This window comes from Anabrus simplex, chromosome 2 (genome assembly GCF_040414725.1).
Source record: "Anabrus simplex isolate iqAnaSimp1 chromosome 2, ASM4041472v1, whole genome shotgun sequence".
NCBI lineage: Eukaryota > Metazoa > Arthropoda > Insecta > Orthoptera > Tettigoniidae > Anabrus > Anabrus simplex.
Window position 1 is genome coordinate 336,791,013 of NC_090266.1, and position 26,463 is coordinate 336,817,475.

Below are 26,463 nucleotides of genomic sequence, written 5' to 3' on the forward strand. Positions count from 1 at the left end.
AAAAAACAAAAAAAAACAAAAATGGTATAGGGTATATCATTATAATCATTTTCTGCTTCTTCGTTCGTTGTTTCGGGGCCGTATGTATGATCCAGAGTTCTGTAACGAGAATGGGTGTATTCAGCTCACTGACTGTGAAAAGGAGTATTAGTGTACAGAATACTATACCATGGACCTTAACCTTTTGATCAGTGAGTTTTTGGTGACACTTACAGACCACCAGGAGTTGTTTTTTCATGAAAATTCGGAATTGTTGATTTTTTTAAGTTATTTTGATTCTAACTTTTCTCTGTTAATAAAATTACATAATTCAAACTTATGGTACATAACTGATACCTTCAATTTAATTCAGTGGCATAGATAATATTTTCTCAAAATATTGAAAGGAACAATAAAATTAACAAAAACGTAATTACTCTCTATAGGTGATCACTTTTGTAGCCTTTGCAACACACTGACTTGACAGTTTCACCCATCAAAATGTCTTTAGGGTGTAAGGGGTGTACACACAGGGGTCTATCACACTCAACACACATCCACTTAGTGTCTGTTCTTTTGGGTGGTCTCTTCTTTGTGTGCTGACACACAAAACACCGTGGTTTAGGGAAATGACGTTCAGAAAGTCTCAAGCAGTCTCCTCCTGAAGGTGGTCGACCTCCTTTTGTTGGTTTCCTCTCCACTGCAAATTCCTCTAGTAGCTGATCCATAAGGCACAGACGGAAGTCAAGTAGTTGTGGACTTTTTCCAGTCTTCACCTTGTAAATAATGTAAGAGTTCAGCACTGAAATGTCTATCAGGTAAAAAAACAACTTCACATACCATTTCAGTGTTTTCCTGACATTTGCAGTGAAGCTTACTTGCATATCAGCTTTGTCAATTGGACCCATGTTCTCATTATAATCCAGTACACTCAAGGGTTTCTTTTTATTCTGCCCTGTGGCGTGATCTGTTTTACCTGTTTCTACCATCACGTTCTCGTGTATGCTGGTTAGCATGGTAACATCCCTTTTGTCATGCCATCTTTGCGCCAGCATATCATTGGTGTGCCATGAAATACATTCTCCCCTTTGAATTTTCTTCGGGAAGTCGGGCATCCCTTTTCTGTTTTTTCTGACTGTGCCACAAGCTCCAGTATTTTCCTTGTGTAAATACTCAAAAGGAATGTAAGGTGCTGTCAGAGTTTTGACAACTGACCCAGACACTCAGAGTTTTTCATCGTGTTCAACTTCCGTATCTTTCCCAGTATAAACAATAAAATCAAGGATAAACCCAGTTTCACAGTCGCAAAGTATGAACACCTTTATACCAAACCTGTGTCGCTTTGATGGAATGTATTGTTTCCATTTTAGGCGACCTTTCTAAGCAACAAGGCTCTCATCAATACAGATATTTTGGAAAGGATAGAATATAGATCGGAATTTATCTCGGAAATAGTTTATTATAGGCCTAATTTTGTGAAGTCTGTCACCTGGGGGTTGTAGATTGTTGTCTGAAAAGTGAAGCAGTCTTAGAATGAGGGAAAAATTGTCAAGAGAGATCACTTTACCGAACATCGGAGTTTCGATCAATTTATTTGTTGACCAATAGTCTTCCATCCTGTTTTTCTTCACATGGCCCATCAACAAAACAGTTGCCAGGAAAACAAAGATTCTCCACGGTTATGCCTTGCCACTTATGTAACTTCGACTTATCCTTTACGTCCGTATTTTCCGTAACAATTAAGTAATACTTGTTCATTTCTGACACTATCAAGTTCATAATATTGCGATCAACAACTTCTTTGAAAATCGACACTTCAAGTCTTGACTCATTGTCATTATCATTCACACGAAGATTATCACTAACACCTGAATTTGAAGCATCAAAATGAGCAGAAAGCGTAGGAAGAAACCTACCTACACAACTCCACTTTCTTTTTTCGGCTTGAACAGCTGACAGCTTAGCCTTCTTTGCGACAGCGGGTTGCACTTCGTCCTCAGTTTCCGTGTTGTTGTCTTCCGAGGAATTACTAATTTCACTCTCAACGGACACAATATAATCACTATCATCAGCATAAATATAAATTTCATCATCAGACTCCTCGTTAGTCAAAATATTACTTATATCTTGCGGAGCAAGCCCGCATCCTCGACTTGATCCCGCCATTAGCACGTGTATTTATTCACAATCAGAGAGCGTTTGTTTCTACGGAAACCAGAGATGAGGGAAAAGAAAAATTATGTGTATTGTCTAGGAATAGACGTACAATTCAGTCAAAGGCAACAACAATAGAAAACAGTTCCCGGGTGTTGTCGTAATTCGTAGCAAAATCTCGTAAGAAGTTAGGTTACGTGACTACAGACGCAGGGACAGAACTTCATCGCAGAACATGCGAGATGTAACAAAACATGGAATAAAATTCGCTGAACATGTCAAACATCCCCAAAATTGTTCTAGAAACCCGCCAGTACGATGTCAGAAAACAATTTCAAACATTCAACATGAATAGACGGCGCTACTATTCAGGCGCAAACTACGAGGACGTAAATAGACGGCAGTACTCCCGTAGGCCACGCGCAACACTGCCGTAAATAGACGGCAGTACTGCTCAATGGGTTAATGAGCAGTCTTTGTTTCGTGGGAATAAGCGCCCCCAATGAACGCCCCTCTTCCATCCTCCCATTACCCTCTTCATCACACTATCCAGGACCAGCAGGAACAGAGTGGGAAAAAGAACACACCCCTGTCTCACTCCAGACTTGACGTTTATCTTTCCTGTTAGTTTCCCTGCATGAAGAACCTGATGCTCATACACCTTGTACATATCTTTCATGATCTTTGGTGGTATTATGTATTCCTCAAGGGTCTTCCGTTTGATTCTTTGATTTAGAGAGTTGAAGACTTTCTCGAAGTCCACGAATGCGAGGTAGAAGGTATTCCGCCATTCCACACTCTGCTCTATGATGATTCGGAGTGTACTGATGAGATCCTCACAGCTGAATGTTGCCGAAATACTTCCTGTTCCTTTCAAAGCCTTCTTTCTACCGAATCCTTTATGCGATTCAGGATGACTGGCGACAGCAGATTGCTTGAAAAGGAGAGCAAGGTGATACCCCTCCAGCTTTTGCAGTTTGTTGTATCCCCTTTTTTCAGTAACTTGACTATCAGCCCCTTCTTCCAGTTGGTTTGTATTTTCTCCTCTTTCCATGTCTTCTCCAGCAGCGGGTGGAGCAATTTGGTTGTAGTATCAAGTTCTGCTTTCAGTACTTCTGCTGGAATGTTGTCCAGACCTGGTGCCTTCCCATTTTTCATCTGCTTCAACACAGTCTGTATCTCACCCTGAGTTGGAGAGTCAAGGTTGATGCCTGGATCACTTTGTTCTTCTTCTGCTTCTTCATCTTCTCCTTGCTGCTCATTTTCCAGTCCCACATCTCTATAAAAAAACCTCTGCAAAATGTTCCCTCCTCCTACTTGGCTGTTGCTCGCATGTAGTGAGGATCTCTTCTGTCTTGCTCTTCACAGGCCAATTCTTATTAAAACATTTCTTCGAAAGCATCTTTGTTATGCCATAAAGCTCCTTTATATCCCCCCCCCCCCCTCTTTGCCGCTTGTTCTGCTTTCTCTGCCTGCTTATCAATCCACTTCCTGTGATCCTTTCGCACACTCCTCTTTACTTCCCTATCTGCTATTGAATACTCGGCTTGTGTTCGAGCCCTCTGCTGTCTAGTCTTGCAGATACTTAGCTTAGTCTTTATCTCTTTCCTGTAATTTATTTTGTCCCAGGTCTGATCAGATATCCATTCTTTCCGCAGGTAGTTTTTGTAGCCGAGCTGCTTCTCACTTGTTTCCACATAGATGTTCTTCACCTCGCTCCATACAGTCTCTACATCCTTCTCTATATCAGAATCTAGCACCTTGAATCTGTTGCTAAGCTCCAGTGGAAATTGTTGCAACGTCTGCTGATTCTTTAGCTTACCAAAATCAAACTTCTTGTGCCGAGTGTTGAACTTTTGGTGGACTGCCACGATCTTTATACGGAAGTTGGCGACAAGATGATGGTCACTGCCTCTCTTGTTCCTAACATCTTCCAAACTACTTCTGAGCCTCCTGATCACTGCAGTGTGATCACTTTTGTTTTCCATGACTTGATCAGGAGACACCCACGTGACCTTGTGACACTGCCTATGCAGGAACACCGTGCCACCTATCACTAAGTCTTGGCTGGTGCAATATTTCGTAAACTTTTCCCCATTTTCATTCATCTCGCCAAGACGGTGTATACCCACGATGTGCTCCAATCCCTCATTTTTTGAGCCAATCTTCGCATTGAAATTTCCCATATTCTTGAGAATATCCTTACTTTTTTCATTGTGGCATTTTGCAACATTTGGTAGAATTCCTCCTTTCTTTCCAACTCCGATTGTTCTGGTGGATAGCATTGGATAATGGTCACATTCCTGATATTGGTCTTGAACCTAAGTCAGTAGCCTACTAGAAACCAGCTTCCACTCTATTAGACTTCTCATTGCATTTCTACTGAGCATCAACCCCACTCCATCCCTGTGCTCTTCGTTCTCACCACCAGAATGTGTTGTATGTTGGGTATTCAGCCCGAAGGCTGGTTTGATCCTCTGCAGCTCTGCCAGCTGTCATAAATAGCCTAGGTGTCACTGAAGAGGCATACTAGGGAAATGAGGAGTGAGGTAGTTTCCCGTTGCTTTCCTCACCGAGCCAGCGGTTGCTATTACATATCAGTTTGCCAAGTCCACTGAAATGCATGCACCAACCGACCCTATGAGCGATATCTTCACATCATTGAAGGGACTGGCTGCATAAGCAATGGTATTACTAGCATCACACATACCTCAGTCACTTTCATATTGTCAAAGCCAAGGATGAGACTGAGACAGGTCAATTAAAGTAACAAATTTGATATAGCCTATACCAGAAGACATAGTGCACTGTAAACACTACATCTCGCCAGCAAAGTCATACCATCAGAATATAGAAATGTAATTCCATCTGTTGTCTGTATCTTGCCAAATCCTGGCTACCTCACCTCACTCAATCCCAGAATGTCCAGCCTGTAGTTCTTCATTTCCCATGTCACTTGTTTGTCTGCTTTTCTCCCTCAAGGTCCTCACATTCCAGAGACCAATTTTCGTTATCCTCTTCATGCCAAAGGTCATAAGGTTATCCATCCGATTTTGAAATTTTGCTTCAGTTTCTATAATCAGATTATTTAAAAAGAGTGAGTGATTAACCCACTGCTTCCGAGTGCCTTGATGGGGCTGCCATCTTAACCCTTTGCCATTCCCCATGTAAAGGCGGATGCCTGGCCTTAATTACCTTGTTTTCTGACAGTCCTTTAAATCCCAATAGGCACAGCAGCATAAATACCACCCTTTAAAAGAAAATAACTAGAAGTCAAACGAATAAAGATTATAAATGTAATTTGTTTTGTATTTCATTCCTAAATGATTAGTGCATATAAACGTGTATTCACCCTAATTTTGAATATCCACATTTCACTCCAGATAGTATTCCGAAAAGCACCCTGTCCTGCACAGTGGTAGATCGCACTGCTTACATTTGAATGTTGTTTGTTTGCCTCTCCCACAAGCCGCCCTATTTTTAATTTGTGAACACAATGCACACACTTAGGCACGACCAGGTATCTTCACAAGAGAATGAAATAATTTAGGGGATGGACAGCCGATTTGTAAATTTCTTTTCCTGCCTGTAGGTTTGCGGCACGTGAAATTTCCGATCAGCTGTTGCACCAAGTTGTGCCGGAAGTTCAGCAGTCTGTTTCCATGAGCTGTGAGAACTGGTCGGTTACTGATGTCATAAAGAATGAAACTGTTCACAACGCACACATTGATCACAAAATGAAAAATAAATTTCCACCATTTTTTAGACGATCGCCCAACACGTTAGTATTCTCTTTACCGGGCGAGTTGGCCGTGCGGTCGGGGGATGGGTTGCATCTGGTAGATAGTGGGTTCGAACCTCGCTGTCGGCAGACCTAAAGATGGTTTTCTGTGGTTTCCCATTTTCACACCAGGCAAATGCTGGGGCTGTACCTTAAGGCCATGGCTGATTCCTTCCCACTCCTAGCCCTTTCCTATCCCACCATCGCCATGAGACCTATCTGTGTCGGTGTGACATAAAACAAATAGCAAGGGAAAAAAAGTGTTCTCATTTCTGATCACCGATGTCTATGCCACCCATATGTTTTGTGTAATTTATGACAGCATGAGGAAATGCAATATCTATTTCTTCATTGCTTTTACCAGTTTTTTGTTTTACTGTACAATCTTTCACAGAGTCTGAATTTGTTGACAGCATAAAAACAGTTCGTTTATCTTGCCAGACTGTTGCTGTTATTCCACCATTTTGCATTTTCCTACATTCTCCCCGCTTGAGTGTCAACTGTGCACAACTATAGGTGTTAATGGGTTAGCAATAATTTCTTCAGTTTTGCAGAACTGAAGAAGTTATCAAAGTAAACATGATGCCACTTTCCCCAGTATTACTCTGTCAGGTGTTAAACCACCTGCTACCCTAATAATAAATTCTGGTCCTGTGTCTCTTTTTGTTCCCCTTATAAATCTCACATTTCAGAAGGTAGCCATTTCCACTGTCAGCAATATCCCATGCTTTGATACCCCATTTGGTGGGTTTCCCTGGGAGGTACTGTTTCAAGATAAATCTTCCATTGAAACCTATCATAGCTTCATCTACTCTGAGTTCCCGGCCAGATGCATACAAAATCCCAAATTTTTTCGATAAGTTGCAGAGCTGGTCTTGCTTTGTACAGAATATTGTAATGTTCATCTTGTGGTGTTGGCCTGTTTACATGGCTACCTAGATGTAAATATCGCCCAAGTTTCCTAAACCGTTTCAGTGTCATTGCCTGCCTTACTAACGGGCACACGCAAAAGTCTCCTAGGAAGTAATAGTCTATTTCAGGTAAAACAGCCAATCCCATACAAATTAGAACTCCTACATACAACCTTATTTTATCAGCATTAGGGTCTTGCCAGGTAGTATCAACAGTGCCAGTTTTTTTATTTTTTTATTTTGTAAATATTTGGCATAAGCATTAGTCTGCTCTGCTACTAGCTCATAAAATTCCAATCCCGCAAATAATTCAAGAAAATCTTTTTCTGAACTCCCAGGAGGTAAATCGTGATTTGGACTGGCATTGTTTTCCCATATTTTCAGTTCATCAAAACAAATATTTTGACTCCAGATATAACTAGTATCATTTCTTTGTAGCCCTGTCCCTCGATCTTCACACAGTATTTGTTTATGTAAGAGAGGTAACTTAAGGGGTCCACCTCTCTTACGTTCTCAGTTCAATACGGATATAGGATGAAATTCTTCTTTTTAAACAGTATTTGTTCACTCTCATGATTCTCAGAATCGTTATCACTACTACATTCATCAGAATACAATTCTGAACCTCAACTAGAAAGCTCACTGTCTCAACTAACTTCTAACATATCTTCAATTTTGCATTCTTTCACACCTTTCGACACAACTCTGCCATTAGACGACATGGTGTGAACTAAAACAAGAATAATCTCTAACTGAACAATAATATTTATAAAGTAGGTCTACTTGGGAAATACACACAGGAAATGCTGTCAACAAGTTCCTTACAGCTTGCTGATTCAAGTGAATACAGTGTGGTTTCACAAGACTCTTCAGTATATCTCTCAACACATAATGAACGCGAGTGTGATGAGGCAGGCGGGTGATAATATTCGAGGGCTTTTGAGCGTTAGGGACGGCAAACAGTTAAGCCTGAGGCACCATGCTGATTTTCTGTCGGGGTTTCTTCCCTTGGCCTTTGAAGTTCCTACTTCTACTGCAAGGCAGCAGTTCCTGTTCTGGTTACCCAGAATAGGAGGGTTGCCCCTTCCGCCAGTTCCACTGTTCCAAAGTTCCTCTTCTCCATGTTCACTGCCGTTGAGTTCTTCACCATAATCCTTGCCAGGGACCCGTACGTGGGACTACCAGCCGGGTCAGCTGGACCAAGGTTTTTTAAAGAGGTGTTACTCCTGTATCACTCCCCCTTTGTCCTGACTTCTCAAACATTGGGCCCAGGTTGGTTGGGTTAATATCAAAAAGTGCTCTGTAATTTTTTTTCTAGAATCAGCAATGAGATCCTCTTCGAATATAAGTTGAATAATGAAATATTTGAATGGGTAAGCGCTGTAAGAGATCTAGGTGTTAGTTTAACATGAAATGTTTTGTTTAATCCGCATCAAGTCCCAACCTCATTTCTTTACAAGTTTCTTTACGTCGCCCCAACACAGATAGGTCTTATGGTGACGACGGGACAGGAAAGGGCCAGGGGTGGGAAGGAAGCAGCCGTGGCCTTAAATAAGGTACAGCCCCAGCATTTGTCTGGTGTGAACGTGGGAAACCATGGAAATAAGTAAAATTCTTTCAAGAATAAAATTTACTGTGTCCACCTTTCAGGGCTTCCAATCTATTTTGACATTTCGAACCCACTATCTCCCGAATACTGGATACTGGCCACACTTAAGCTTCTGCAGCTATCAAGCTCCGTGAGACCCAACCTCAATTTCAACTCTCTTTTAATATCTTTACTAAGTAGTCATCTGCAAAATGCCTCTGCAGTTTAGTTGCCGTATTATAAATAACATATTGACAAACAGGAGAGAATACAAAACAAATTTTAAGATTCCTATACTTTAAATGATATAATAGTTCTTATTTAGACAGAATATCATATAGTAACCTCCTACGTGATTTTAATGTGTTTCCTTAAATAATTGAAGAGAAATATCACATTAATTTGGTTTTTTATAAAATGTGTGTATGGGATATTGGACAATAGCATTTTACTTGAACAGTTTAATTTCATTGTAGAAACATCTAGCTAGCTTATGTTTAAGGCAATCGAAGCAAAACTCTCTTCCATAAAAATTCCCCACTGCAGAGAATATGCAGATCATTTAATAATTTGATATTCATGGGCATGGACATTGACTTTGATTTTACATTTTCAACATTTCTTGTTTTGATTAACAAACTTTTTGGAGTATAAAATTGTGAACATCACAATTTGCAGAATCATTTCATTTCATTTACATAATTGTATTCTTAAGAGAGATGTTTGTACTTTTGTCCTTTTTCCCATGGAAAGGCAAAACTCTCCACTGTCACTTCGAGACTTTCAAATAAATAAAAACCGGTTGTGGTATGTTTCATTGGCACTATATCTAAAAGTTCCTCCCTTGTCACAAGGTCGCTGTTTAAGCCTCTGATAAAAACATCAAGTTGGGAGGTGTGATTTATATCCGTGCTGTCATTTATTGCCAGTGAATATGATATGAAATTCTTTGTGATGCAACATAATTGCCTCTGAATGTCATTGGCTAGGTCCTTTATTCATCGCATAATTGTAGAAGAGGATAAGGTAATAGATTGAAAATCATCCGCTTTTTCTGGACACACTGCCTCAGTTGGCAGAAGTATACACTCTTTCACAAACACACCCTCACTGAAGGGTTTTAAAGTACGCCCTATCTGCAAGTTTTTCTGGCAAAGCTGTACTTTCCCAGCCTTCATATTTATCATACTTGTTGATACGACACAAGGAATAATGGTGCTGCAGATTAATTTTTTTAATGTGACTCAATATTTGATTACATATTAAACATTTTGCTGTGTTGTTTCCTTCATCTATTAAATATTCTTCTACCCAGGAAGGTTGAAACTTGTTGGCGTCGATGGCCTACGCTGTGCTGAACTCTCTTCCATAGTAAATGCAACATCTACAGCTTACGGAAGCGCACTACTGTCACCTAACATGAGTTCACGCGTACCGTGTCACAATCTAACCTGTCAAGAAAGATGTGCACCACTGGCCTTCAGTACGTATTACGTCGTGCACTTTCCCTACTTGCTCACTAAGCTGCTCTCGCTCCTCGAAAGCGGGGAGCAAACTGGCTCCGAAGGCATTTTGCTCTCAATTGATGATGCCTGACTTAAACTGTGTTATTCGGTTGCATTCTTTTAAAGATATTATTCCCGATATTCAGCGTCTTACTGTGCAGAAACAAAAGACAGATTACGTTTTGAAGTGAAATAGTCTTAGGTGATTCGTTCGGCTGATTGAAGAGATAAAGATATTCATGGATATGAAGGGAAAACCTGTTCCTCAACTTTCTGATCCTGCCTGGAAAGAGACGGGGTGACAGGAAGTGCAGAAGTAGTGAAGGACAGTCAACATTCATTTAAGTCTTTACTTTTGAAGTGCTGATTTTGTTTTATTTCCAGTGGACAGAAAGTAATCCGCTTCATTTTCAATTTACGTTGTAAGAAATATATTATTTTGTTTCATTGCAGTTCATGTATTTTGACTGGATACAATAAAGCGTTAAAACCTCAAATATTTCTGTACTGTACCCAATTAATTACAATTTCCATTATTATTTATTTTAAGAGGTGCTTTAGAAACGTTTCTAATATAATACAGGGTTGAGGTGGATAAGCTGTGGCTTGTGGTTGCTTGGGTTTAAATTATCTGATAAACTTGCCAACAATCCAATCATGCTTACTGGGAATAACATGTTATTATCTGTAGGCATTCTATATATCTATTTGGCAGATGCATTTACATTGTTGTCGTACTGTAATCTTGGATAGTACACGTGTGTCCTCAGTCTTCATGAAAATCGCTCACCATTTAGAGGCTAGCTAGCCTGATACTATTTTCAGAAATTCAGTGAACAGGTAAAGTCTCATAACATGACAAGTGTGCAAAATCAAACATTAAACTTGCTGAATTATGTTAATATATTACATTTTGATGAATGAATAACAGGTATTTTACTTTTCTTAAGGGAAATACTGGCATTCCCATCCAAGGAATTGTAAATCGTAGCTTGTACACTAAAAGTCCGTATCTTCATAAATTGTATCGATACATAATGTATAAATAAGAGAAAATGAAACTGTTTATATGCAGCGCAGAGTAAATTAAACTGGAATATCTTGAAAGGGTTAGTTTCCTTGCAGTTACGTCATTTTTTTAAAAATTCTATAACCAAATCAACATTTCGCTGAGTAGTGGAACAGAGCTTCGTCTTCACTGTTTCGCTTCCCTGCCAAGTGTGTTTGCTCTCTCTTGCTTCACTGTGAGGTATGCTTCCTACGTAAGCTGGCTGCACTGGGCAAACCTCAACAAACGCCCAGCTGAGCACCTCTGATCTAGACCTTTCACTTTCTTAGAAATGCAGCGGTCCCGCAGTGGCAGAGATGTAATGCGAGGACAAGTATATGCACCTCTGATGGTGTCCAAAACATTTCCTTTGTACAAAGGAGCTTAGCAAGTGGTATCAGTGGTATCACCAATGATATCTTAGTGACATACAGTAAAACCTCTGTTAACCAATATAAAGGGGAATTAAATGATTTCAGATAACCAAAATTTTGGGTAATTATGTACATGGTGATGATTGGTGTCAAAAGGTAGAAAATTACTCGTACAGTAATTTACATTTAAATAATAATTTCAGTTGTCTGTATTTAAGTCATGTCTGTTGTCTGTTAGGTCATCAGCCCAGAGGCTAGTTGGATCCTCAAATAGCACCACCAAAGGCTATGCAGTTATAGAGAAACCACAAAAACCAATGGCAGTACCAAAATGAGGTGTACTAGGCAAGACAAGGAGTGAGGTAGTTTGCCATTGCTTTCCTCACTGGACCAGAGTGCTGTTGTATCACAACTAACCCTATGAGCAACACCTTTCATGACACTGACACACTGCTTGTGCTGTATGTATGTATGTATGTATGTATGTATGTTGGGTATTCAGCCCAAAGGCTGGTTTGATCCTCTACAGCTCCACCAACAGCTGTCATAGATAGCCTGGTTGTGCTATGAATGTCATTACTCAGCACCACCCACACTCCAGCAGCTTCCATATTGTCACAGCCATGGATGAGACTGAGACTTCAGTGGAAGCTACACATTGCTCTGGCCTGTGCCAAAAGATGGATGCAAAAGTACTGTATCCGTCAAGAAATGACAGCAGGCAGAATTTAAGTCGTAATAATAACAAGAAGAATAATTTACAGAATCAGTATTTCAAATCAATATGTACATACATTATTATTCTCAAGTACAGGACTATTGCACTGTTGGATTAATACCAAAATATTTGAGAATTTTTCTGAACTTCCTTTTCGCAGCATTTTCTTGTGGCAGTATCTCGCCATCTTGTTATTAGGAGGGCAGCTGACTGCCTACTGTCATTACTGTGTTCAGCAAAGTATAAAACTATCTGAAAGAATGAAAACATTTTTGTAGACAAATCCCAGTTTATAGATATATTACTCATGCTCTAATTACAGTAAGAGAAATAATGCCTACCTGTAATGCATTGAATCCATCAATGATGGTGGTGACAGCAACAGGTTAGTGTGTCTCATGGACTTCATTTCCTCGTGGTGTCCGTGCATCAATGGTTGAGATATTTCAGTTCTTTCCTTATACTGCAAAACATTAACAGATTCAACCAAGCAATGTTACAAGGAATTATTAAGAGTCGGTGACCAGTAATCAGGCTTATTTGATTAGACATTTGCAAGGGAGTGACTCAAGGTCATGCATCTTTGTGAGTCATTCTCCATTGTTTTTGCCCTTTACTTTTCTTTGGAAAAAGAAAATTTTCTTCCAAAAAAAGAACAAATAATATATTTTTTAAAATGTAGTGGGTCATTTTGGTTAAAATGGAGGTTTTACTGTACTTTCACCAACATTTTCAGAAAGCAATGAAAATTAGTGTTAGGTATATACAGGTATAAATTCTGTTGAACTGTTTCAAATAACATGAATTGATTCAGAAGTTGCTACACTTATAGAAGTACAGTTAGTATTTAAATCACTATTTTTAACAATATATATGGCTTTTTTCAGCCATTTTTAGTGCAGCATAGGTATATATTGTGCACATTGAGCATTTGTCAAATGTCAGATATGCATCCTGGAAATGTATATTTTGAACGGCCCTAGTATTTCTGGATTTTTTCTCTACTGTATATGGATGGTACTTGCTACTGCATGAGGTATAGGCACTCGTTTATTGAACGGTTACGTCGCGCATTCCTATCTACGAAATGTCACTGTAAAATTTGTCACAAATGGAACATAATAATTGATCTTACACAGTTTAAGTCTAAAATCTGCGGTAAATTAAGAAATATTTTATTTTTGGTGAATATTATATATACCTACTTTACTACTTTACAAGTACTTTTGGTGCTACGCTCACAGTAACGCACATGTCTTTTGTTTGTCTTACACTTTCAACAATTTCGTGTGTGATGTCTGTGTCCACTGAAGTTCTTTGCTTTCGTTTTATTGCTTCAGGTGTCAATGACATCATTTCCTGAGTTGTATCGCGATATGCAAGATTTAATAGGCGACAAAAAGCTATTGCCCCTGTACATAAGAAGAATTCTGCGGACTAGTGATTTATTGGTCCAGGGATCATGTTATTTTTCTTATCGTGAATGCTATTGACCTCCATTTTGTTGTTTCAACTGGCCGCTCTAGTCATATGGACAAAGATGAGAGTCCACAGACATAGCACTCCCATTTCTCGGTGCTAGCTCTGGACCTCAAGAAATTAACAAAAGACGGCACCAGCTGCGAAATATGACATAATTATGTACCCATATTTCTCTAATAACGGCGGTATTTCTTAATTTTCTGCAGATTTTTCACTTCATTTAAGTAAAAGCAATTATTATGTTCCATTTGTGACAAAATTTACAGTGACATTTCGTAGATAGAAATGCGCGATGTAACCAAATGAACAAAGGCTTCGTATCTGCAAGGGGAGTCTTTTCTTGTCCTAGTCTTCTTTACTGGAAATCATTAAGTGCAGTCACAAGGCCTCTAAGGTCTATATTTTGCTAGTGTGTGATGCTTTTTGAAATTTTCCTCAATATGCAGGGCTGGTTTCTCATCTCAACTAACATAAATTAAGCTTGTTACTTGTCTTTTCTACTTCGTCATACTGTCACTACATAAAATACCATTCTTATGCTTACCTTCAGCATGGTGGTCAGTTATTTGTAGTTTCCCATGAAGATGTTGTAGATTGGCAGTAGAACTGTACCTTTTTTACCTCACCTCCAGCACAGTAGTTTCCCACTAACTCCAGCACCAGGTTAGTGTGTCTCATTGACTGCAGTCCTCATGGTGTCCGTGCATCTATGGTTGAGATATTTCAGGCAGGAGAGGAAGCAGTCAGCTACTATGAGGCTTGAGCCATGTTAAAATGGCATGTTCCTAAAAATGATGTTTCCCGTATTGCAAAGGGCTTGTATTGGCCTCAGCTCGATTGAGTTAAGTGTTTCCATGATTGTACCAGAGAGGGCAGCTCCCTCGGTCATGAGCACGGAAGATCATTCTTTCGGCGAGACTGTTGTTTTATCTCTTTGGAGTGAATCTTTGCATTATTGTGTGTGTGGAATATAAACATGGATCCCACGGAGATTGGAGTGGCGTTTTTATGCCATAAATGGGTTTTTAATAGATTTAAACTTGACCCATACTACCATCCTTCTTGTTATTTTGATTATTGATATTGCAGGTATGGTAATCCTTGTATTAATATTATTTCTACAGTTCTGTTTTGCCATTCGCCTCTTTTAATGATGGCCGATTGATATGCATCCTTCTGCTCTACAGCGAGAATGGGCTGTGTGTCTGTTGTTGACGTGATTGTGATGTGTTCCTAGCTGGGTCTTTGATTGATTTTATTTACGTGCACTACATTGTAAAGTATTTTGCCAATGAATGTACGCTCTGCGTGTCGACGCGGAGATCTATTCGTGTCATACGAAGTGCGTAAGCCGATGGGTTTATGCGTGACCACTGGGTCCCTGTTATCCCACTGCTATTTGTCTGCGCCATGTACGCTATCTCTGACATGCGAGACCTTTGTTTGTGACCATGAGAGTCATACTATATGAGTTGGTGTTCAACTTATTAACTGGAGCAACTGCTCGTATTGTTTGCCGATACCGGCAATGTATGAATGTTTGGGTGTGTGTTGGTGAGTGGAAGGAGTGAAAGGATGGCATGTCGGTCAGCTCAATTTACATTTGTGACTTTGTTTCTGAGACTGCCGGTATGGTGATATTTATTTTGCCTTGGTCTCCGTCATGGCCGTTTGCTTGCCCATTGGGCCGCCATGTTTGTTTTCTTATATTCAAAATTTGCGCGTGCCTGTGTTTCTCTTTGGGTTTGAATATTGTTTCTTTGGTCCAGAGATGTTTCTCTCTGTGCTATGTTGTGATCTTTCACATTTTATTTTACCTTCTCTGGTTTTTTTTTTTTTTCCTTCTCCTTGCTGCGTGGGAACTTTGATCTGTGGTAATTGTTGAGATGATGTGGAAGTTAAATAGACGTGTATGTAAAGAATTTTATTAATCTCGCGGAAAGAATGACCTAGTTGACTCGTGTGGATTGTATACACATTACCACAGTATGTAGCGAGATTGCAGTTGAGACGGTGAGCCATCGTATGAATAATTTAAGCTTGGTGTTTGAAAAACTGTGCTCAGGCATTAATGTTAGGACTCCAATTGGATGAACTCTGCACATGTATGTATCTTTTCTTTTAATTGCTGGCTTCATTTCTTGTTTCTTTTTTTTGAATTTTATTATATCAATAAACCCTCATTTAAATTTAGTGTCAATTTTATTGCTAGTAGCCCTCGTCTCGTTCCTGTTCTGCATTGAAATGAGGGTCGTTTCCAGTTCAGGGCTGTGTCGTTGGCTTTTCCTAGTCACGGTCCACGCCTCAAATCTCCCGACGTGTGTGTTTTATGGTGACATAGATTGTCGGTAAGGGAGGGGGTGCGGCTCAGGCTTGAAAGTTATAGAGGGTTCTGTGAAAACTTTACAGGTCAAAGAATTTTCAGACAAAAGTACCTACTTAACCATCAGCCCTCAAGGAAAGGGACCTCGTTTCTCTTCTGCCTCATTTATCGGATAATAGTGGGCAATTCTGTGGTGAATGGTATGTTAATCCTGAAGCAACTCCAAAGTGTGGTGCTGAAACTGACATTTCTTAAAACAGTAGTGGTTGTGATGCATGGAGTCCTGAACTGGACTAGAGACCACGGTTTTGAGTGTTAGGCATGATTGCTGTGTGTGTGTGTTTTTTTCACTATGGTGTGATACAGGGTATGAAGTAATTTAATCTCTGTATTTTTAAGAAAAAATTGTCCCTTTTTATAATGAATTATGGGATCTCGCTAGGTGTAACTCAACTACTTCTCAATCATTCAATGGGGAAATACCAGCTTTTAAACTTATTTCACAAGAGTTTTTCATATTGGTGAGGTGGTGGTACATATTTTTTAATGTCCTGATGAGTTCTCCTTTTTGACTTAAGTTTGTACTATAAAGTAATTTTTACAACATAAAGAAATGTTAACTAGTAAAAACTGTAGTGAACTAGTTACTTTTCAATATAAATTCTTATCACTATGTAATGGACATAAGCATTGGAACATAAAACAGGTGTTGTGATGATGTTCTGTAAGAAATAACAAAAAGTGTAATAACAGTGAAGTTGCAGATGTAATAGAAATGGAAAAGGTTAATGAAGAAAGGACAAGTAAAAAATCAACTTGCTTTATGAAGCTGATTGAATCAGCTTAAATGATAGATGTATTGTAGTAGTGACTCACTAGCTGAACCACAGGGGATATTACAATGTGACCCCTCCAGATTTGAACTTTTACGTATAGGTGAAAACAATATGGTGCAACCAAACTTTCAGGAGAGATTCCTCGCACATAGAAGAAAATGTTATATGGACATGTATCTGGAAACTCATTATTTCCATGTTAGAACTCATTATCTACAACTCTTACATAGTACATTAATCGTGAGAGAGAGAGACAGGAACAGAACATACCACATACACTTGAAACATGCATCAGCCCGCCTCATCAGCACATCCAGGATTCAATGCGATGACAGCTTGGTGATAATGATAATACTAAGAGAACACTAGGGGTAAAGCACCTGAAGGGAAAGTGCAGCATGTCATTAACCTGACCAGGGTGGGGAGCGTGACATAATGAGGATCAGCGGACTGGCAGCTGGTTTGGATTCGAGCCATTGAAAACTTTTTTTTTTTCTTCCCAAAAGCCTCGCATTTTATGTTCTAGTGCAAAGGCAAGACTTCATTAAGGTAAGTTCTAGATTTCAGTTACATAGGTGTTTAGATACAAATAAACATAAATATTTCCAAATATTGAGTGTGACATGATAGAATCTGATGTCCTTTTAAGAACAAAAATGTGTCATTCTTTGTTTAATAGTCATCATTGTCATCATCAATGTCCCACTCCAGTCACCCGGGTGTGGTTAACAAGCCTCCTCCACTCCTTTCTGTACTTCCACTTTTCCTGCTCCATTACTTCCGCCACATCCAATCCAGTGTGTTGTAATATTTGTATTGAACTTGTATGTTCGACAGACAGAAAAGCTTTTAATGTACATTTAACTGAGTTGACACTGGAAAGTATGGCTTCCTTCTTCAAAAAAAAAAAAAAAAAAAAAAAAAAAAAAAAAAAAAAAAAAAAAAAAAAATCCATATTACAATGGTGCCTGTAATACACTACTTACATTATTTTGCAGATGTCCCAAATGCTGCGGTTGTAAAGCCAATTGTAAAATTATTTTTTCAGAATCAATCCACGTTCACTTTTTTTATTCTTAAACTGTCACTTACGAGAGGGGGATCAAATATAACTGCGACTTTAGTTTTTATTTAAATTCATTTATTGAATAACATAAGGCAATTACAATTTATTCTTCCACATAGTTTCCTGCTTTGGAAATGCATTTGTCCCAGTGTATGGGCAGCTTTTTGATGCCCTCATAGTAAAAATAACAGGGTAGTGTCACCAGCCAGTTACGCACGAAGTCTTCCACACTCTCGTCATCTTCAAATCGTTGCCCTCCTTGAGCTTCTTTAAGCGGTCTGAACAAATGGAAATCACATGGAGATAAGTCCGGGCTGTAAGGAGGATGATGAAGTGTAGTCCAGTGCATTTCCTGTAGCTTGGAGACGGTTAAAGCTGCAGTATGGGGCTGCACATTGTCGTGGAGGAGGATGACCTGTCGAATCGGGCTCTTCTTTTGTGGCGATGTGCAACCCTCGCCTTGTTCAACAGCTCGCAGTCGTAAGCAGCATCAATTGTGTGTCGCTTATGCAAAAAATCAATCAGCAAAATGCCTCGCCGATTGGAAAAAAAATGGTTGCACGAACTTGCCAGCTGACAGAGTCTTGGCTTTCACTGGCGCTGCCTCCCCTTTCCTTTACCACTCCTTACTGGCTTGTTTGGAGTGGTGGACCCATGTTTCATCATAGGTGACAATCCAACTCAAACCTTGCAAACCTTGCTGTAAGTCTCTGACAGACCTTCTAACGTCTCAACTTCAGATTTTCGGTCAATAGGCGAGGGACCCATCTGGAACACACTTTACGGAACTGTAGGTCGTTTGTGATGATTGCCTGACAGCTCCCATTATGGATTCCGACTTGTTCTGCAATTTTTGATACTGATACTCTAGATACTATCGTCGTCAGTAATGTCTTTATGGAAAATTCTAAGTTCCCATGGAGGGAATGAGATATTTTTCACCAATAGAGCATGTCAAAAACAGATCAAATATAAGGCTTTTCTAGACCTAAGACGAAACCCTGGTTAATAGAGCAAACGCCTAAAAAGCCTTACATTTGATCAGTAATGTCTTTAACCGCACAAATGTTTTCGTCTGTAATGCTGGTTCGAGGACTGTGATTGCGTTGGTGATTTTCCACACATTCGTAGGTGATGATATTCATTTCCGTGTTGATGTATAACTAAAAGATATCTTGCCACATGTTCTCGTCCTTTAACTTCTTGTGCCATGTTGCTGATTTTCCACATGTTATCGTCCTTCCTTGAACTTCTTCTGCCAGGCAAACGCACGCGTCCTTGAAAATGTTTGATCACCGAACTGTGCAGTCAATCTCTGGCAAATTTCCGCCGGTGTAACTGCTTCACGAGCAATAAATATTATAATTATGCGTTGTGCAGTGGAGGGGTGCACCTGTTGCTCCGACATTGTGAGCGTTACTGACGAAACGGTGGGAAATATATAACAGCACGCTCTCCCCACCTCCTAACGGTCCCGCCTAAGAATAGCACAGTTCGGTGATCAAATATTGTCAAGCACTGGACCAGTCCTACAAACTATTGATGTTCAGGAACAAACATCCCGTTTTTATTTGATCAACCTTCATGGTTAAATGGTTAGCGTGTTGGCCTTTGGTTCAATGGGTCCTGGATTTAATTCCTGTCCGGGTCATTTATCTTTCATTGGTTAATTCCTCTGGTTCGCAGGCTGGGTGTTGCGCTGTCTTCGTCATTAGAATTCATCTTGAGTAGGGCCCAATTCTCACAGACGTGCAGGTCACTTACAGGGTGTGAGCTCGAAAGATCTGCACCAGGCCTCTCCAGAGGCCACACACTTACTTATTTCAGAATAGCTCATTTTATCAAATACTTGTAGATGCAGTAGGCCCTACTGATGAGAATGCTGAGGGTAGAATGAAATATTTTCAATGGGGAAGGGATGGCTTAAAATGTATTACTGCTGGCAGTGTCAATGAACCAGACTGCTGAAGGCTCTACTATGTGCTTCTGAATCTCCCAGATGGATGTGGAAATACAGATGCAGTTTGACTTGAAACACATTTTAGCCAAGCATAAACTCTATTTGGTTGTATGTAAACCAACTGTAAACATGCACCTATCCATTGTGGCTTTGGAAGGATTTAGCTGCATGTGAGAGAAATTCTACGAGTTCTACGAGTTGGCAAGCTGAGTATTTTCTTCATGTTATCAAACTGATGTGTGCCAGTTCTTAATTAAAGTTGAAGTTTCCAACCACTTGTTTTTACTGTTCGTTGGAGATAATTCTATCTGAATACAGGATCAATTTTTGTGTACAATATGAATTGAAATATTATGATAATAAGATATCATTTTAAGTGGGTTTTTCTTAGCTATTTATTGTGTTTTTATTTAGTTTCGTTACAATCTGTGCAATACTGAATGAAACTGGCGCTCACCAGCAGTTGTGTTAAGCAATAGACCTGAGTTTCTGCTTTCCTCATGATATTCTTGTTATGAATTTGCTTTGTAGAATGATAAACTGCTATGATATGTGAATTTGAGGGTAATCAACTAATGTATATTTATTTTTGCAGGAGACGATTACCTGTTGAAGATGAGATTCCTTGATCATGTTTTTGATGACATGGTTGTGGACCAAATAACAACCAAAATAATATTGCCAGAAGGAGCTAGCAATATAAAACTGATACCTCCATATTCTGTGGAGCGCTTGCCAAACGCACTTCATTATACATACTTGGATATTAAAGGACGTACTGTCATCATATTAAGAAAGAACAATCTCGTTGAGAATCATATTCAGGATTTTAAAGTAAGTGGATTTCAATTACATATTGTTTATTGTACTACAGGTAATATTTAGCATATACAGTAAAATATATTCAGTTAACAGTTCATGATTATGCTTCACTTATAGATTCATTTACATTCAGAAGTTCTCAATCTTGCAACCATCACTATTTCTGAACCTCCAGCAATTGAACAATATTGCTTGGTGTGCCACACATGAAGTTGTTGAGTCACAAGTACACCACAGACTGGTTTGATGCAGCTCTCCATGCCACCCTATCTTGTGCTAACTTTTTTCACTTCTACGTAACTGCTGCGTCCTACATTTGCTCCAATTTGCTTGTCGTATTCAGACCTTTGTCTACCCCTATTGTTCTTACTGCCTACACTTCCCTCAAAAACCAACCGCACAAGTCCTGGGTGACTTAAGATTTGTCCTATCATTCTATCTCTTCTTCTGGTCAGATTTATTCACATCGATCTCCTCTCACCAATTTGATTCAGTATCTCTTCATTCGTGATTTAAATCTATCCATCTCACCTTCAGCATTCTTCTGTAACACCACACTTCAAAAGCTTCTATTCTCTTTCTTTCTAAGCTAGTTTTCATCCATGTTTCACTTCCACACATTGCCACGCTGCGGAAAAATGTCTTCAAAAACATCTTTCTAATTCTTGTATCAATGTTCGAGATAAGCAAATTTCTTTTCTTATGAAAGGGATTCTTTGCTTGTGCTCATCTGCATTTTATATCCTCCTTACTTCTGCCATCATTAGTTATTTTACTACCGAAATAACAATATTAATCTACTTTAAGGCCTCATTCCTAATCTAATATTTCCTGCATCACCTGACTTCGTTCCACTGCACTCCATTACTTTTGTTTTGGACTTATTTATTTCCATCTTGTACTCCTTACCCAAGACTTCGTCCATACCATTCAGCAACTTCTCAAGATCTTCTGCAGTCTCAGATAAAATAACAGTATCATCGGCAAATCTCAAGGTATTGATTTCCTTTCCTTGGATCGTGATTCCCTTTCCAAATTCTTCTTTGATTTCCTTTACTGCCTGTTGTATGTAAACATTGAAAAGGAGGGGGGGGGGACAAACTGCAGCCTTGCCTCACTCCTTTCTGGATTGCTGCTTCTTTTTCAAAGCCCTTGATTCTTATCACTGCAGACTGATTTTTATACAGATTGTAGATAATTCTTCGTTCTAGGTGTCTGATCCCAATCACCTTCAGAATCTGAAATAACTTGGTCCTATCAACATTATCAAATGCCTTTTCTAGATCTATGAACGCCATGTACATGGGCTTGTCCTTCATAATTCGATCCTGTAAGATTAGACATAAAATAAGGATTGCTTCACGTGTTCCTACATTTCTTCTGAAGCCAAATTGATCTTCTCCCAACTCAGCTTCAGCTTTTCTTTCCATTCTTCTGTAAATAATACGTGTTAAAATTTCGCAGGCACGAGATACTAAACTAATGGTGCAGTAATTTTCACACTTGTCAGCACCAGCTTTCTTGGGAATAGGTATAACAACATTCTTCCAAAAATCTGATGGCACTTCTCCTGTTTCATACAGCTTACACACTAGAAGGAATAACCTCGTTATGCTGGTTTCTCCTAAGGCAGTCAGTAATTCAGAGGGAATGTCATCAATTACAGGTGCCTTGTTCCTGTTTAGGTCGCCGGGCTGAGTTGCTCAGACGGTTGAGGCGCTGGCCTTCTGACCCCAACTTGGCAGGTTCGATCCTGGCTCAGTCCGGTGGTATTTGAAGGTGCTCAAATACGTCAGCCTTGTGTCGGTAGATTTACCGGCACGTAAAAAGAACTCCTGCAGGACTAAATTCCGGCACCTCGGCTTCCCCGAAAACCGTAAAATAGTTAGTGGGACGTAAAACAAGTAACATTATTATTATTACCTATTTAGGTCTCTCAAAGCTCTGTCGAATTCTGACCTCAAAATTGGGTCTCCCATTTCATCAGCATCAACAGCCTCTTTTTGTTCCAGAACAGTACCATCTACTTCTTTACCTTGATAAAACTGTTGAATATGTTCCGGCCATCTTTCTGCCTTGTCTTCTTTCCCTAGAAGTGGTTTTCCATCTGAGCTCTTAATATTCATACACCTACTTTTCTTTTCTCAAAGGTTTCCTTCATTTTCCTGTATGCAGCATCTACCTTTCCTAGGACCATACAACCTTCAACATCCTTGCACTTCTCCTTCAGCCATATTTCCTTAGCTATCCTTCACTTTCTATCCACCGAGCTCGATAGCTGCAATCGCTTAAGTGCGGCCAGTATTCGGGAGATAGTAGGTACGAACCCTACTGTCGACAGCCCTGAAAATGGTTTTCCGTGGTTTCCCATTTTCACACCAGGCAAATGCTGGGGCTGTACCTTAGTTAAGGCCACGGCCACTTCCTTTCCACTCCTAGCCCTTTCCTATCCCATCGTCGCCATAAGATCTATCTGTGTCGGTGCGACGTAAAGCAGCTAGCAAAAAAAAAAAAAGTTTCTATCCACTTCATTCTTTAATCGCCTGTATTCTTTTCTGTCCTCTTCACTTTTTTCATTCTTGTACTTTCATCATTTATCAGTCAGGTCTAGTAAGTCCAGAGTTATCCATTGCTTCTTAGTTGATCTTTCCTTTCTTCCCAACATTTCTTCAGCAGCCCTAGAGACCTCATTCTTCACTACTGTCCATTCTTCCTCTATTGTGTTTCCTTTAGCCTTTTTGTTTAGTCCTTTTGCAGCATATTCCTTGAAACATTCCCTCACACTATTTTCTTTCAACTTGTCTAGATACCATCTCCTTGCATTCCTTCCTTTCTTGAATTTCTTCAACTTCAGAGGGCATTTCGTGGCCAACAAGTTGTGGTCAGAGTGCCTGTGTGCTCCTGGGAAAGTTTTGTAATCCAACACCTGGTTTCTGAATCTCGGCCTAATCGTTATGAAGTGTATTTGATACCTTCCAGAGTCTCTAGGTCTCATTCACGTATACAGCCGTCGTTTGTGATGTTTGAACCAAGTATTAGCAAGGACTAAATGAATCGCTTATTTCAGTAACCGGACTTCTCCGCAGCATGGCATTTTGAGATATTCAATAATATATATCTGTATGATTTGAAATGAAATGGCTTTGTACTTTCACCAATTCTTAATTAGTTGATGGTGCATTCTTTTATTTCAGTAGTCTTTCCTTAGGCTCTTTGTTTCCCTGGATATATGCTCATAACTTTGATGGAGAAGTCCAGTTTCCATAATATGCCAGATTTTCTCTATGAGAGTGTATATTAAATCTTATATTTTAAATAGTTCAATTTTATTTCTGATGAAAACTGCTGCAGTGAAGCAAATTAAAGAATTGTTAACATGAATTATGCATAGAAATTACATTTGTAATGGAGATTTTGATGAAAATTTCATTCGTCATCACTAATTACTTCTGCCTCTACAGTAGTTGGCCAGTTTAAAAGTTCACTGTAGAAATCTGTGTGTTCATCCTGGATGTAACCAAGGAGCTGCTTTGTGTCACTGGGTTTCTTCAAATTTATAGGGACATTTCCATTTGTATAAGCTTTCATATCTGGTAGAGCTAATGGCAGTGTGGATGCCAACTTGAACGTGTAATGAGCAAGTCCATTGATGTAGTTCTTTGCATCCACATGACAGCTGTTCCCTTCACTGTAATTAAACTCCGTAAACCTTGATACAGCAGATGCTACCTTCTGATCACGTGGAATATTGCGACCTTGCGACTGCAGTGAGAAACCACATTTCTCTTGTAAAATTTGGGCCACCAACTATCGAAGTCAAGAATATCAACTGTTTCTATTATGTTTCTATTAAGTGTAGACTCACCGAAGTGAGTGAAAGTGCGGAAAGCTACCCCTGCACGTTCCGGAAGATGCGTTCTATCATGTCGGATATTTTTAATTCAAATTTCTCTGTAAAATACTTTTCTTTTAATTGTAAAGATAATTTTAAATTAAAAGTCTGAATTTCGGTAATGGGACCGACGTTCGAATTATGAATTATCTGTATTTCGAATTAAATAATTTAAACATGCAAAACCATACCTCATTTTTCCGGGAATGAGAGCTGCTTCGAATTAGGCGTGAATTTGAATTAACTGATTCAGAATTATGGAGGGTGTACTGTATATTGAGGAAAGCAATGGCAAACTACATCACTCCTCGTCTTGCCTAGTACGCCTCATTTTGGTACTGCCATTGGTTTTTGTGGATATCCTACAGCTGCACAGCCTTTGGTGGTGCTATTTGAGGATCCAACCAGCCTCTTGGCTGATGACCTAACAGACTGTATATATAAATGATGTGTAAAGAAGTGGAATGAGAGATAAGGCTTTTTGCAGATGATGTTATTGTGTACAGAGTAATAAGTTGCAAGATTGTGAGCAACTGCAAAATGACTTTGATAATGTTGTGAGAGGATGATAAACGAGGTTGTCAGATTGCGAGTTTTAATTACTGCATTGATGGGGTAAAAGTTCCTTTTGGGGATCATTGTAAGTACATAGGTCAATTTCATAAAACGACAGGCTAGAATGAGTTCATATAGATTGGCACAATCAGAGTGCTGGAATGCACAAAGACCCAGTCTAAAATTAAAATTAACACAGTATTAACAGAGGAAATTCTACACATGCCTTCTGATCATATGATACCAAAGAACAACTTTGAAAAACTGTTTGAGACCCAGATAATAAAAAAAGAAGACTGGAATATCAACAAATGGAATACTAAAAAAGAAGATATAGTGTGGTGGATTGATGGTCCAAAGACTCTGGAGGTCACAGGAGGAGGGATCATGGAGGAAGACCTGAGAGATCAATCCAGATGAGCTTGGGCAAACACACTACAGTCTTTCAAGCTTAAGTGATAGCTATCACAAAATGTCTTGAAGAAAATCTGAAAATGAACTATAGAAATAAGAACATTTTCATTTTTACAGACAGCCAAGCGGCCATTAAGCCACTAGAAGCAGTCCGGATAATATCCAGAATTGTCTGATATTGCCATTCTCTTCTCCTGAAGCTCTCAAAGTACAACACTGTCAAAATAATATGGGTGCCAGGGCATGCAGGTATAGAAGGAAATGAAAAGGCAGATGAACTGGCCAGGAAAGGGGCAGAAACATATTTTGTAGGCCCAGAACCTGTGTGCGGGATTTCCTATGGACAAGCCCGACACTACATAGGAAAATGGGTACAAAAAAAAACAAATGGAAAACTGGAAAAATACTCCAGGATGTAGGCTTGCAATGGAACTGATAAAAGGACCAAACAAGAAGCATACTAAAGAACTGTTGAAACTCAGCAGAGAAAATATAAGATGGCTAGTAGGACTGTTGACCCAACACTGCCGTCTGAAAAAACACCTACATAGAATTGGAGTAATAAGAGACAATATATGTAGGAAATGCAATGAAGCAGAGGAATCAGCTGAACACATACTTTTCGAATGTGAGGCGCTGGGTAGAATCAGACTTTCCACTCTAGGACTACCAGGTGAAGAGAGAGAAAAAATCCAAGAAGACCCAATAAGAACAACTTGCAGCTTGGTGAAAGGAGCGAATATACCTAGGTAGGAATGAAGGAAAAACATGGTAGCAAAAGATCTTAGAGGTTGACTTTAATTAGGAACTAATATTTAGAGGCCCCATGAAGAAATGAAGAAGGAGGTGTAGTAGTACAATTTAATCACAAGCTCCACAACGTGATCGCAGGCTATCTGGGACTAAAACTTAGGACATCCACTTTAAACTTGCACTACAAAGGGTAATGCTCATACATCCATTAATATTATGATTATGTAAACTAAATGGGTGTAGCACCCAAGTAGCATCTACATTTTTTCTGGACTCCCCAATACATTTACACTTAATTCACT

General features: G+C 39.4%; 1 protein-coding gene across 1 annotated transcript in view; it reads left to right on the forward strand.

Moving 5' to 3' along the window:
- Window positions 1-26,463, forward strand: part of LOC136864121 (dolichyl-diphosphooligosaccharide--protein glycosyltransferase subunit 1) — a 271,291-nt gene that overhangs the window by 128,654 nt on the left and 116,174 nt on the right. Inside the window, exon 6 of the mRNA XM_067140725.2 lies at window positions 20,321-20,559. Coding sequence (XP_066996826.2) covers window positions 20,321-20,559 — 239 coding nt within the window. The remainder of the gene's footprint in view (window positions 1-20,320; window positions 20,560-26,463) is intronic.